This window comes from Sorex araneus, chromosome 1 (genome assembly GCF_027595985.1).
Source record: "Sorex araneus isolate mSorAra2 chromosome 1, mSorAra2.pri, whole genome shotgun sequence".
NCBI classification, from domain to species: domain Eukaryota; kingdom Metazoa; phylum Chordata; class Mammalia; order Eulipotyphla; family Soricidae; genus Sorex; species Sorex araneus.
The window spans coordinates 103,039,349-103,054,867 of NC_073302.1; the positions used below are offsets into that span (position 1 = coordinate 103,039,349).

Below are 15,519 nucleotides of genomic sequence, written 5' to 3' on the forward strand. Positions count from 1 at the left end.
GTGACTGGTCCCCGGAGAAGGATATCTGAACTGAGATCACAGTTCCTCTAAAATAAAATGAGCTTTGATTAAAAAAAAAAAGGAAAAGATAGTTGGGTGGGTTCAGGTTGAGGTGGGATTTGAGGACCAGTGGTAACAGCTGCCGTGAGTCTATGCATTTGTGATGTAATAATGGGGTGCTAGTGCACGGGGCATTCAGTAGCTGTTGTTTTCCTGGGTTTGGACACTTGCAAGATAGATCAGTCAAGTTCAAGGTTTCTTCATCCCACTACTTATAGTAAGGATTCCAGTCACTCTGCTGCTGATACCACTGAAACGGCACTCAGCTGCGATGCGTTTGAAAATCTGGCCATTTGATATAGTTTGGGGAGTTGGGTCATGCCTGGCAGCACTAAGAAGCTGTCAGCAGGAACCCTGTATTGCGGCTGAGGTTTAGTCACTCCTGGTTTTGTGCTTCGAGGAGGGAGTCACTTGGGCAGTGCGTGGGGAACTATATGTGGGGCCAGGGGTTAAATACCAGCCACCTGCAAGCAAAGCTTGTACTTAGCCCATCGTGCTCCTTCTCTAGCTCTGTAATGAACTTTTAAAAGAAAAAAATTAAAAATTCTTCTTTCAGAATTTATAAAAGATGAACTCTCCTTAAAGTAATATGCATGTTTTCTTTTGGACAATAGTTGACAGCACTTGGTAAATGATTAATACAATTTATGCTGCTGTCCTGGACTGTACTATTAAATCTCTTTAATTTACAGAAGTTTAAATTTTTTTATGGGCATAGATACAGCAATATTTTATTCTTCTCTCTTCAATGCTGAGCAAAGGGGAAATATTTTTCAGTATTCTTCTATTGTTAATTAAATATTTGTCCATGGACAGAGTGAAGGAACTTCAGAGAAACATCTATTGATATTCAGGTGGTGATGGTTACCTGAAATAGATTAAGTATGCAGAAGTTCCTCTGACAGTGTAATTTTTGTTTTTTTTTCTTTACTTCCCATTTAGTTCATAAAGGAAAGAGACTGTGAATGTGGAATGAATAACAGGTTTTAACTTCTCAATTAAAATGCCAATACATCACAGTCTTGTAATAATGCAGGAAGGTCTTTTTATTTTGATTTATGCAGTAGACTTTTATTTTAATCTATTCAGTAGACAGATGCCATAGCAACTTGTACTTGAAAAACTGTAACTACTGATTGAAGGACTTGAACAACAGAATGCTTCTAACGCGACAAGTGATTATAACCTCAGCCACAAAACGGGGTTCTTACTGACAAGGAACCATTGAGGCTGTTAATGGCTTTCCTGTGTGATGACAAACTACAGTGACACATTCCACATGACTCCTGACATAACTGTTAAAATTAGGGGGGGAAAAGCACGGCTGAAACAGATGGATGTGACACAAGGTCCATGACAGATGTTTACAATCACGTGGAAGGAATAATGTAAGCTACGATGGCTTTGGAAAGGTAAGTAGAAGTCTCCGGTAGGAGTCATTGACGACTGCATTTCTGATCTCCTTCCGCAGACTGGTCAAACTGCGGATGGCTGAAGATTTCAGCTGATGTAAGTAACTGCGGGTGTCCAAAAAGGCCCTCCCACAGAAGGACCCCTAAACCTGAGCCCCAGCAGTCATATAACCAAGACTGCATCCAAACGGGCTTCGATCGGCAAGTTGCTGCTCTGCTCCCAAGATCGGAATAGATATTTCAGCTCCTGTGTGTTCAGAAACCAAACGTGCAAAATCAAAACAGAGAATCCTTACTCGGTTTATTCTCACGCCTGTTCTTATCCTAGTACTTCATATTTCATATACCTACGTATTATTTATTTTGGTTTGGGAGCCACACCCAGCAATATGGAGGGGTAGCTCCTGGTGGGGCATGGGAAAGTGTGTGGAGCCAGGGATTGAACCCGGATTGGACACATTCAAGGCAAATGTTCTGACTCACTGTGATCTCTCTATCTCTGTCTCCCCATTCCATATTTTAAAATCAGGTTTGAACTACATGCATGTCTGTAAATATTTTCCCTGGCAAGCTTGGGGGACCTCGTGAGGTGACGGGGATTGAATTTGGTTGGTTTCATGGGAGGCAAGTGCCCTGTTTGCTGTATCATCGCTCTGTCCTGTTAGTAATTTTAAAAACAAAGCAGGGATGTCAGCGTCTTGTGAATTTGTTGCCTTTGTTGCTTTGGGGCTACATCTGGCTGTGATTGGGACTTACACCTGGCTTAGTGCTCAGGAGTCACCCAAGGCGGGGTTTGGAGGTCCACGGCGGTGCCTCAGATGGAACCAGGGTCAGCGGCAGGCAAGGCAAGTGTCCACCCCCGTCTGATCTCTCTGGCCCTGCATTTTATGAATTTACTTGAGCAAAGTTCTGTTTCTCTGAACCATCTGCCTCCCAAAGGTTCTGTTTTTAATAAAGAATTTTGATTCGACTGAAATATGTCTAGGAGGCCATGGGAACGTGGATGAATTGAGAGGCACATGTTGAGTTTGGTGCCAGACACGGGCTGACTCTCCTGGGTGGATCCTGCGCTAAGAGCAGGGACTAGCAATAACCAAACTGAGGTGCAGATGAGAAGTGAGGCTGCCTGCAGCTCCCAGAGCCTGCCTGCTTTCAACCCCTAATTAGTCACTGGATGAGAAGGAGACAGAGCGTATGAAATAATGGATGGGACCGACCCAGCAGGAAAACTGGAACTGGGCTGACGCTTGACTCAACCCACCTCCACAGTTCTTACTAAACTTATAATTCCCGGGAGTTAAGACGAGTGGAAAGGGTAAGGGAGGAAGTGAGTGACTAATTCTTTTTGTTTATTTGTTTGTTTGTTTGCTTTTTGGGTCACTCCTGGCTCTGCACTCAGAAATGACCCCTGGTGGTGCTCAGGGGACCATATGGGATGCTGGGAATCGAACCCGGGTTGGCCGCGTGCAAGGCAAATGCCCTCCCTGCTGTGCTATCACTCCAGCCCCACGAATGACTATTTCTTAAAGAGATTTTTAGTCACACTGAAGGACACTTCTGAGATTACCAAAACTGGAGGGCAAGACTGGTTCAGACCTAATAGGACCATTTTTCTTGGTATATATTATTTCTTTTTTTTTATTTAAAAAAAATTTTAATTGATATTATGTGGCTTACAGTTCTGTTCACAATGGTTTCTCATGGCCATGAATCAAACACCACAACCATTGCTGCTGTATCCCCTTCTCTCTCCAAGGGCCCCAATATCTGTGGGTGTGTACTATTTCATCGATGAATTTCCCAAATGACTTTTTATTCTGCTTCACCACGTACATTTCTCTGATTGTAGTATGAATAAAGTGGTTTGATGAAAGCATCTTTCTGCAGCAAGGTCCTTTTCGTGATGTTTGCCACGGAAGAGATGTCTATAGGTTGGAAGGAAAAGATACTGGCCAACTCAGCACCAAGGCTAGTTAGTTTTACCTTCCCAAAGACCCTTGATTCTTTCAATGTCCATAAATAAAAGCAAATATGAGGTGTGCTTTGGGGTATTGATGTTTTCGTGTTTGCGTCAAAAACTACTTTATTAAACTTTGCAGGCTCATAACAGGCGAGCACTTCAATAAGACATTCTAAAGCTATCGGAAGAAGAAGGTACTTGGTTTTCTGCCTCTGAGAAACAGCACTTTATTGTTAAGAAAAATACCATCAGGTATAATTCAAATTCCCCACACTGGAATCCCCGGAGGCTCTATTTCACGGAGAAAAGTATTCAAATCCTGCCACCCCATTGCTGAGTGAGCCTAGTTGGCGGTCTTGGTGTTTAAATAGAAGTTGAGAAATTTTTCTTAGTAAACAATGGTACAATCCCAAATCAAACCAAATAAGAAAGGAGCTTTAACAAGTCTCCAAGTGCATTCCTCATAGTCTGGAAGAACAAAAGAAAACTTGGCTAGTCTTTGGGTGAGGAGGAATGAGGTGGGTGTGGGGGGTGAAGACTCAAGAAGTTGACCCTCATGACAAAAGGTTTACCCTTGGGGTCAGATTTGATTACAGCCAGGCGTTTCTGGGACTGGAAATTTAATTAAGGTTGGTGGGTGTGTCTGTGCGACTGACAGCTTGCCTTGGCTTGGGAAGAGAGTTTTTGTTTGTGCATAGTCAGATACCAGAGAATTTTAAGTGGAAACTAGAGTTTTAAGGGCTGGAGTGATAGTGCAGCAGTAGGGCATTCACCTTGCACGTGTTTGATCCAGGTTTAATTCCTCCACCCCTCTTGGAGAGCTCGGCAAGCTACCAAGAGTATCCCGCCCGCACGGCAGAGCCTGGCAAGCTCCCTGTGGTGTAGTTGATATGCCAAAAACAGTAACAAGTCTCACAATGGGGACATTACTGGTGCCCACTCGAGCAAATTGATGAGCATCGGGATGACAATGACAATCAAAGTGTTACAGAGTTTCCTACTTGGGGCTGTGCCGCCGCTGAGTAGGGCATTGTGTCTGCTCTCCTCCTCGCCACCCTCCCGTATGCCCAGGAGCTTCCCCCTCAGCCTTCACGGGACTCTCCCTTTCCATGGGGAACAGACATCGGGTGCTCCTCCCCGCTCCTCCCCTCTTCATATGCGGGAAATCAAGGCCGAGGGACATGGGAAACTATTCACTCCCATCCTCAACTCAGTGGGAGGGTGCTGGATGGGCACGAGTTTCTGACTCCAACACACTTTCTCCCCACATGCCAACATGCTCCGCAGAGCAGGGGCAGTTCAGAGCAAAAATGGTCCAACCCGACAGTGTCCGACACCTACTTACAACTCTATAGAGATCCCCTCCCCCATCACCCCTAGAGCACCTGGCCATACACAGGCGAGGCTGCTCTGTGTCTCAGTTGGCAGAACACCCTCATTTCTGTGCCCGAGACGGCCCAGTCTCTCATACTAGCATCATGGGAGTCACCGAGTCGTGAGCTATTGACCCAGTGGAAATGCCCAGTCACCCCAACTTTCCCTAGGTGGCCGGAAGACTAGAACCTGTGAGCTGCCTCCCTGGCTCTGATTCCCAGATCAAAGCTTTCCAGCGACATGCGGTGGAGTCCCCCGGGGAAGCAGCCAGGCTGAGACCCGGGAACTCTGTCCCCACGGAGAGACACCCTGGCTGGAACGCGTGACATGAATGACGGTGCCCAGACTTACTTGTCTCCTTTGCTCTTGGAGATGCCAACCAGCTTCTCGATGCCGCCCGCATCCCGTAAGGCCTTGGCGTTCTCCATGTTCTTGGTGATGACTTCGTGCAGGGTGCAGCACACGGCCGTCACCGTGTCATCCGACATGGCCTTGCTCCCCGCGTTGTTGCTGTTGTTGCCGCCCGGGAGCCGGTGCACGAGGTCTCTCATGGCGTATTTGCCTTTGGGGGGGAGAGGGAGGAAGAGTTGAAAGGGGGCTGGAAGGGAGGAAGAGGCGGGAGGAGGGAGGTGGGAACAAGGACCCCACATCGGTGCTCACAGGGGGACTTTCCCAGCATAACCGCGGACACTCTGCAGCGAGGGAGCGGTGGGGCCTCTCCAGGTGGGTGCTGGGACTGCTGCTCACGACGGAGCCGGGACTGGCTCTCTCGGAAGGTATTTCAGGTGTACTCAGGAACCAACCTACTGGAGGGGCCTCGGCAGACATATGTGATGCCGGGGATCAAACCCTGTTGGCCACATGTAAGGCAAGCCCTCTACCTGCTGAACGATCTCTCCCCAGTCGCCTGACACAACCCGTACTTTAAGAAGAGTAGTGGGGAGGGGTGGTCCTGAGATGGGGCTCAGCTAGTCGAGGGTCTGCAGGCCGGAGGCAGAAGTTCAATCCCCTGCACGACCCCACTGGCTGAGGGAGGTGCTAGGGGCACTGCTGTTTGTGATCCAACACCACAATTCTGTGTGTATTTCCCGTGCACAGCAGCTCAATGTGTCCACCCTGTCTCCACAACAACGGCAAATGCAAGAAAAGGGGAAAGAGAGAGCAATGGTGCTAACCCACGACAGGATGCATCAAGGAGGAAGTACTGGAGGCATGGGATGCACGGGATAAGTGGGATAACCAGGGCACGAGACTCAATAGATGCCGGATTCCTTCTGATCACAGAAGGCAGGAAAACACAGGTTTCTAACAGAAGCTCAAAAATGGCTCGACGAGAGCTACATTGGGACCTGCTCTGTTTAACAACTGAGAGTCAAATGTGGACTCTCGCACACACGACTTACGGGTTCCGGCCCAACACAGCAAAGAGAACACTCAAAGGAGGAACAGAAACGTTAAGGACAATATACCACTAGGGATCTTTTGAACTAGGGTACTCGAGGAGCGGTTTTCCTCTCTCTGATGGCGTTCTATTGTATGGTTCCACCATGGAACATAATACTAATACTAATTTGATATGCTTTCCTTCACATGAGAAAAAAAATCCAATTTTGTTTCTTCAATTCATTTTATCATCATTAATCACACCCCTCCCAAGATAAAGCAATTATAATGACATTTTTATGGGCCAATTTTGGTATCCAAAATGCTTTAGGCATCACCAATAACCCTGCAAGACAATTAATTCATCCCACCTGCAGCTTTCAATTCTGTACCTCAGTTCCATTAATTTACTTCTTGAACTAAGTTACTGGGTGCCTGTGACCTAGTTGGTTGTTTTAAATTTTCTTCGCTGGCGACGGCACCTGTCCAGAGTTAAAGCCTTCCTGTCTCTCATCTCCCAGTCAGTCCTATTTAGTTAGTGACGAAAAATGTCTCTGAAGTATGCTTTCCTTCTGTCTCTTAAGGAAAGCCTCTTTAATTCTCTGTGTATGGTGCCTGGAGGTGAGGAGATTGCTGGCCCCCCCTTGACCCCTCCCCATGGGGGGAGATACACAAACTCAACCCTAGGCAGTGATAAATAAAACAGGTCCTTTTAATTTTGGTATCTGCTCTTATTCCATGTTTAAATAGCTTATTTTAGCTGGGACAAAAACAAAGTACGCTGACGTCTGAATTCCTGCAAGAGGAAAGTGATCATTGACTTGATCTCTGTGAGTGTGACAGAAGTGATTGCATAAACCATAATCCGACAGGAGAGAGAGAGAGAGACAGAGACAGAGACAGAGACAGAGAGACAGAGACAGACAGAGACAGAGACAGAGACAGAGAAGAGGGAGGGAGAAGAAAGGTGCCTGCTCTAAAGGCAGGCTGTGGGGAGTGGGGGTGCGGGTGGGAGAGAAACTGGGACATGAGTAGTGGGAAAAGGACACAGGTGGAGGGACAGGTGTGGGAACCCTGTGTGACTGAAACCCAACCACGAACAGCTTTGTAACTGTGTACCTCACAGTGACTCAACTAAAAGACCAAAGTGGTTGCACAAGACCCTCCCACTCCTCCAACGAAAGGTAGCATCATGTTTTTTTCAAATGTTATTTTAGAATTAAAAAAAAAACAGGAGAGGATTTTTTTTGTGTGTGCCTGGATTGCTCTCTGAGCAATTTGCTGTATGTACTTTCTTTCTTTCTTTTTTTTTTTTAATTTTATTGAAACATCATGAGATGGTTACAAGCTTTCATGTTTGGGTTACAATCACACAATGATCATACACCCATCTCTCCACCAGTGCACATTCCCCACTACCAATATTCCGGTATTACTCCCCCCATTCTCCACCCTCCCCCTGCCTCCATGGCAGACAATATTTCCCACACTCTCTCTCTACATTTGGGTATTATGGTTTGCAATATAGATACTGAGAGGGCATCATGTTTCAGCACACATCTCCCATCCCGACCGGTTCCTCCAGCCATCTTTTTCTTAGTGATCCCTTCTCTATTCCAGCTGCCTTCTCTCCTCCGCTCATGAGGCGCTGTATGCACTTTCATTAACTCAGTCCTGACTTAGAGTTGATTGTGTTCAGCATTTGGATGACCTTATACTTTCATGAAGCCCCCGGAAGCATCATTAGTCAAACCTGAATCCCACTGGTATGAGAGGGACGGGCTCGTTCTTTCCCCCTTTCTTCCTGAGGCAAAGGACGGAAGAAGGAGCTGAAAGGATTCTAATCACTGCAGACAGGGACCCTCATACACCCAACTCCACAGGAAACGGTGGCTGACCTCGAACATTGTCAAGGGTAAGTTTTTTTTTTAAAAAAAAGGAGAAAGAAAGGACATGGCAGAAGGATTTTTAAGTTTTTTCTTGCTTTCATCATTTAAAAAACATTGCGAGTGGATGGTCATGAAGAATATCATGCTAAGTGAAATGAGTCAGAAAGAGAGGGACAGACATAGAAGGACTGCACTCATTTGTGGAGTATAAAATAACATAACAAGAGATTGACACCCAAGGACAGTAGATACAAGGGCCAGGAAGATTGCTCCATAGTTGGAAGCCTGCCTCATGAGCGGGGGGAGAAGGCAGCTGGGATGGAGAAGGGGTCACTAAGTCAATGACGGGTGGAGGGATCGCTCGGGATGGGAGATGTGTGCTGAAAGTAGATAAAGGACCAAATATGATGGCCTCTCAGTATCTGTATAGCAAGCCATAATGCCCCAAAGTAGAGAGAGAGTATGGGGGAAATTGTTTGCCATGGAGACAGGGGGAGGGTTGGAAAGGGGGTATGCCGGGGACATTGGTGTGGAGAATGTGCACTGGTGGAGGGATGGATGTTCGATCACTGTATGATTAAAATTCAGAACATGAAAGTTTTGTAACTGTATCTCATGGCGCTTCAATAAAATAAAATAAAAAACATTGTAGCAGACAGATGGGAAGGTATATTTCCATCCAAGGTCACTTCCCAGCACTCTGATGAGATACAAGGTGTCCCCTATCAGACAGAACAGCGTTTCCTGCACACACAGCCTCTTCATCCCCCCCCCCCCCCCCCCAGGGCTATCCCCGTCCCTTCCCCAGCAATGCGGGAAAGGACAGAAGTCGCTGCTGTATCGAGCCATGCGCTGGATGGCTGCATTTCTAACATTCCCAACACTGACCATGGGTAGTCCACGTAGTCTAGGTGTTAGCATAACGAGGGGGAGGACTTTTCAGTCTCCACTTCTGGCCCTCTAAGCGGAGAAAAACAATCAAATGAAATGATCACATCACAAAAAGTCTTGTCATGGTCTAGAAATGCTCTCAAGGGGCACAGAATTGTGTTAGCCATTGATGCTGCAGAGAAAGGTTTCTCATATTCGAGTCATATCTGCACGGGAGACCTGGGAGAGCCTACAGATTCTCTTCCTTGTGCGTAGACACCTCGAGGGCAGTGGCCGGTGCCTCTAGACCACGAGGCTCCTGGGTGCCACCTGTGCAGCAGGAGAAGTGAGCGTGGACAAAGAACAGCCAACAAGGCTTTGCTTGGGACGTGGATGGTGAGGAGTCATTTTATTATCACTGGAGCCTCGAGATCCATTTGAGATTTTATCTAGAAAGTTCTGGGTATATCCAGGAGCAATGTTGCAGCACAGGAAGCTCAAACCTGAGGAAACAAGGTATTTTTCTTGGAAATAAAGGTCTCTCTGCACTGCTTGGAAATGATAAGCTCTCCCGAGAAAGGAGACTGTTCTATGTCTGGACTGTTCTGCTTCCTTAGGTTTCTAGATAACATGAGATACAGCAACAGTTCTAATTTTTCATGTTAGAAAGAACAAAAGAGCTATTTTTTTCTGTCCAATCACAAGTACCCCCCAGCACCTCAGTGGTATGCCCGGGTGCCCGATCTCTTAAAACCTGAATGGAATTAATCCTGTCCTGAGTCAGTTCCTGTCTAGGAAATCGTGGTGATGAAAAAGAGCTGCAGATTGCAAGATGGGTGGGTGGAACTGAGTTTTCACAGCCAGATGACTGGTAATCAGAACGCTTTTTCTATTTTGTCTTTTTTTTTTTTTTTTTTGGTTTTATCTTGCTTTCAGGCAGAGAGTCTCTTGCCCGCATGTCCGGCTGTCTTTCCCGGGGCCGCTCGGAGGGGATAGGCTCCAGTTTCCCTCCCCGCCCCGAGCTCTCCGGCGCCTGAAGACCACCAGAACCTAGCCACAGCCATGCTCAAGGCCCCTCTCCACATGTTCGGACAGGCCTAACGCATGAAGGTACCGGTAGAGGAACCCAGGTGTGTGTAATCCCATCAACAGCCAACATCCAGAGACTCAAAAGCAAGCTCCCAGCGGTCGTGCGATATCTTATAACCTACTTCTCCCTCTGGGAGAGATTCGCAAGCTACTGAGAGTTTTCTGCCCACATGGGACTGCCTTGCAAGCTTCCCATGGTGTATCTATATGCCAAAGCCAGTAACCAGCTGAATCTCATCCCCCTGACCCTGAAGCCTTTAGAAGCTTCTAAAATCTTAGGGACAGGAAGAATGTAGAGGTTACTGAGACCGCTCGAGCCACTCGACGATCAATAGGATTTTGTGATTTGTGATTTCGTGATCTTGCTTTCAGAGGGAAATGGACAAAGCGAGTTCTTCTTAAGCTAAGGAGGGAATCGGGGTGGGGCTCTTCAACAGGCCGACAGATTCCATTAAATGCGTAGAGCATATTTTGCTTATTGGATGGGTACATTGGCTTCCTCGCTTTGACTAGTGTGAATGATGCTGCTCTGAGCTCAGCTACACAGGCAGCCATCCACGAGCAAACTATCTGCATCCCTGAACTGAAAGTGAATCTCGTATAGACAAGCATCTGAATCTCTTACAGATAGGTTTAGGTGTGTGTGTGTGTGTGTGTGTGTGTGTGTGTATGTGTGTGTGTATGTGTGTGTTTGGGGGTGGATTGGGCCACACCCAGCTATGCTCAGGACTTACTCTTACCTCTGTGTGTAAGTGTGTGTGTGTGTGTGTGTGTGTGTGTGTGTGTGTTTGGGAGTGGACTGGGCCACACCCAGCTGTGCTCAGGACTTACTCTTGCCTCTGTGTGTATGTGTGTGTGTGTGTGTTTGTGTGTGTTTGGGGGTGGATTGGGCCACACCCAGCTGTGCTCAGGACTTACTCTTGCCTCTGTGTGTGTATGCGTGTGTGTGTGTGTGTGTGTGTGTGTGTGTTTGGGGTGGATTGGGCCACACCCAACTATGCTCAGGACTTACTCTTGCCTCTGTGTGTGTGTGTGTATGTGTATTTGGGGCCACACCCAGCTATGCTCAAGACTTACTCTTGCCTCTGTGTGTGTATGTGTGTGTGTGTGTGTGTGTGTGTGTGTGTGTGTGTTTCGGGGTAGATTGGGCCACACTCGGCTGTGCTCAGGGCTTACTCTTGCCTCTGGACTCAGGGATCACTCCAGGCAGGGCTTGGCAGTACCAGGGTTCAAAGTGGGTGGGTCATGAGCAAGCTAAGCATGCTCCCCTCGCCCCCCACGATCTCTCCTGCCCACAGGTGGGTCATTTTAAAAGCAATTATGCAAATCTACCTTTTTGACCGGAGAGTTTAAAGTAACTACTGGTAAGGAAGAACTCAGTTATATTATTTTGCTACTTGTTTTCTGCATGTTTTGTAGCTTTTTTTGGTGCTTTTTGTTGCTTTGGGCCATACTCAGCTTTTTTGGGGGCTACTCTGCTTCGGTACTCACAACTTGCTCCCTGCAGTGCTCAGAGAAGCATGTGGTGCCAGGAAGGGAACCAAGCTGTGAGCAGCAGCCTGGTGGGCTATTCCCCAGCCCTGCTTGTAACTTTTTTTTTTCTCCATCCCTCATTTCCTTAATTCTTTTGTGTTTATTTGATCTCTTGTAGCACAATATTTAATTCCCTCTTATTTCCTTTCTCGTATGGTCTGTGTCTATTTTCTTTGTGGTTACCACGGAGATTGCATCTAATGTTCTAAAGTTATAGAACTCTGACTTTAATTTTTACCAGCTGAGCCTCACTAACATACAGAACTCTCTTTTCCAGTTTCGTCCCCACCACGTGAGTGCATTTTGTATGCTGTGTGTTTACAGCATAAAATAATAATTGGGTTTTAATGCATATGCCTCCCATGTAGTACCAAAATACAAAGTCATAAGCCAAAGCTGCACTATTTTTAGACTAATAATTGCTTTATTAAATGCATTAGCCTCTTAAATCATATAGAAAACAAATTGGAATTACAAGTAACTGCTGCAATAAAATTAACTTTTATTTTTCTCCAAATGTTTACCTTTACTAGATCTAGATCTATTTGCCTGTCTGTATGTCTGTCCATCTGCCATCTAGCTATTAATATTCGATATTCCTGGCTCTGTGCTCAGAGGTGAATCCTGGCAGGGCTTGGAGGACCATGAATGGTGACAGGAATTGGACTGCGATGAGGTGCACGCAAGGCAAGCACTTAATTCTGTGCTATCTCTCCAGTCCTAAGTCGATGTTTCTTTACATGGCTTCCAGGTTCTGTTCTTTCCCTCTCAGGTGAGAGGCCCAATGCACTCACAGAGCAGACCCACTGATAACAAGTTTCCTCAGCATTTACCTCCTTAAATTTCTTCCACAATCCTGAAGGACAGTTTTACAGACTACAGGACTCTTAATTGATTCATTTCTCCTTTTAGAACTCGCAAAAGAGGAACCTATTGCCTTTTTTGTCCCCCGAGTTTCTGATGAGAAATGTGCTGATCCATCATAGAGGATCCTGGGATGTGACTTCATTTTTCTTCAGGGGGTTTTCAAATCATGCTGTCTGGTCTTTTTGCTTCTTTGGAAGGAACACACCTCAAAAACTCTCTTTCCTTCCGAGACACCCACTCTGTCTAGTGCTCCAGTGACGGCAACCCGGAGATCCCCAGGCTCCATTCATGTTCCGAGAAATGCTCTCTAGTCTCTGGTCAACCATTTAAATTATAGCACCTTCAAGTTCACTCAATCTTTGACTTTCTCAAATCTGTCTTTAAAGCTCTCCAGTGATTTAAAAAATTTTAGTGACTTAATTTTCAGCTCTAGAATTTGCTTTCTCCTTAGGCTCTCTACCTCTTTAATGACGTTCCTGTTGGGTTCTTATGTGGTTGGCTTGCCTCCCTCACCTTCCTTCACTTCTCGGAGACTCTCGGGCGCATGTTGTAACCCTAGGTTCAGCTGGTCTGCCCGTTTATTTCATGGACGGATCCTCTTGGTTCAGGTTTTGCCTTCGAAAGGGTCACACCTCCCTGTTTCCCTGTACCCGTTTTTGGTTTTCACTGGCTGGAGACTAGACACTGGGATCTAACACTGTGTGCAAATCGGATTCTTCTCCTTCCAAGGCTGCCTTGCGTGTTGGCTTGCTTTGGATGGCTGCAGGCCGTCTCTGCACTGAGGATCAGCCTGCGGTATAGACTCAAGGTCTTCTCAGGTTTGGGGGAGGGGGAGCTGGGATGCCCTCACATTCACAGTGGTTTTCTAATTTTAATTGTGTAGACTACGTATTTGCTTTTGAACATCCTGCTCTTTAATGTCTAACTCTTCCCAGAAAAGGGGGAAAAAAGTGAAGGTGATGGGAAGGGAACCAACCTCTTAAGTTCCCTGAAAATCAGTGGGAGGGGAAAAGATTTACCTCCGTGGCTGCAAATCCTTGTGTCTGCACCTCCAGTCCAGAAGCAGCACCAACCAGAAGTGGAGCTGAGGGCTGAGCAGCTACTGCCCGCCCGGTTTCCCATCACGCTCCACGAGCATAATCACAGGGGCGAGGGGTGGGTAGCGGCTCCTAGCCTAGAGCTGCAACTGACCACAAATTAAACCTAATTCCCTTGTACTTTATTGGCAGCATGTTCTATTGTTTCTCTGAACTCCCATGCCTCCTTAACAGTTCCATTCTAAATTCCTTATCCAAGAGGTTCTATAGTTCATTTTTACTGTTTGGGCAGCGGCATTTCTCACTAGATTATCTGGTGGGTGTCTGTGTTGCTTTGCCATTATTACCTTAAACCCAATTTCCTGTCTGAGATTTTCCCATGCTCCAGAGCTGCCTCGGATTCTGTTACCGTGATGATCACTTTTGCAGGGAGGCAGAGTCCTGGGGCTTCCTGCTCACCCATCCTCTCACCCCTGTGACTTTGCTTCCGCCTGCTGGGGCATGAAGTCAAGGTGAGGGGTGCTCCTGGCTGGGTGTTTGGGGTCATTCCCAGCATTGCCTGAAGAACCGTGCAGGGTGGGCATCAACTGAAGCCTCCTGCAGGTAGAACATGCCCTCCGCCCACCGAGTTCCCTCTTCAGCCCAGCATCAACTTCAAAGAAAAATATAATTTCAAAATATAAAGGCATGGCAGGTCCATTAAGAATGAGTCACTGTTGGCCCAGAGCGATAGCCCAGCGGGGAGGGCATTTGCCTTGTACGCGGCCAACACAGGTTCAACCCCCGGCATCCCATATGGTCCCCCGAGCACCGCCAGGAGCAATTCCTGAGTGCAGAGCCAGGAGTAACCCCTGATGATCATCAGGTGGGACCCCCAAAAAGCAAAAACAAACAAACAAAACCCTAAGTGACTGCACACATGGACCTGACACCACAACGGCTTCTCAGGACGTGGGCTTGGCCCATGCCTATGGCTTGAGAAAACGCCCCAACACACAGCATGGTCAGGAATACTGGAAAGCTGCAGTTCAGGGACACGGAGATCTCCTGTGTGTACAGGGAGCAGAAGGACACCCTGGTAGCCATGACCTAGATGGGCCTGGGTCACTGACCCCTGTACCGAGGCGAATGGCGCTAATACATTCCGGGGCCACAGAGTGACCTAAGCTCCAAGGCTTTACAAAGGAAGCAGAGGTCAACTCTGAAAGTGGCTGAGTGTCTGCATGCAGGGGCGAGGCCTTGGGCTGCCCTCTTGAGGGTGCTCCCAGGTCTCTGGCCCTGACCCATGTGGTCCCCTGGGAGCCCTGGAAGCCAGGTGACTCCAGATGATCCTCAGAGTCCTGGAATCGCACCACCAAGGCCCCGGGCATGGGGCCACCGTGACAACGGAAACTCCTGTGTCACAGTGCTCCGTGCTGGAGGGCTGCGTGTGAATGCACCCTGCACGCCAGCCCGCGGTACGGGCAACTCATCCAAGCAACAGTCACAAATGAGAAGACTGTCCGACAGACACATCTGGTGGTTGGAAACAGGGGGAGGATCCCTGGCTGGGAGACTCCCCACAGCCCCACTGGGGAGAGAGGCGGCGAGCAAGGCACACGGTGAGCCCAGGGAAACGAAACAGAAAGAGCAGCAGAGGCACAGGCCGCCCGTCCCGCCCTAATCCCAAATAATGAATCTCTGAGTCATTCCTTAGCAGGCACCGAGTCCCAGATCAATTTCATCGCTGACATTTACAGTACAGAGGCCCGGGCTGAGAACGTTCTTTGTGTGGAAACTGCTATTTGCCCACGAATTAACTGTAGCCTGGTAAACACTGGAGAGATGGTGTCTTATTTTAAATAGGGCGGGCCAGTTCTTCTTCCTCCTGTTCTTCCTTCCTCTTCCTCCTCCCTCTCCCATGCCTCCTTCTCCTCCTCCTCCTCTTTTTTTCTTCTGCCACACCTGGCAGTGCTCAGAGGTCACTCCTGGTCCTGTGCCCAGGCTCAGGGGAACATATGTGGTGCCACGGACGAAACCTGGGGCGACCACATGCATGCAAGGTG

At 47.6% G+C, this 15,519-nt stretch overlaps 1 protein-coding gene across 8 annotated transcripts in view; it reads right to left on the minus strand.

Annotated features, from left to right (window-relative positions):
- CTNND2 (catenin delta 2) overlaps nt 1–15,519 on the minus strand; it is a 902,659-nt gene that overhangs the window by 35,268 nt on the left and 851,872 nt on the right. For all 8 annotated transcript variants that reach the window (XM_055141787.1, XM_055141773.1, XM_055141779.1 and 5 more), the window contains one exon: nt 5,158–5,368. In XM_055141787.1, coding sequence (XP_054997762.1) covers nt 5,158–5,368 — 211 coding nt within the window. The remainder of the gene's footprint in view (nt 1–5,157; nt 5,369–15,519) is intronic.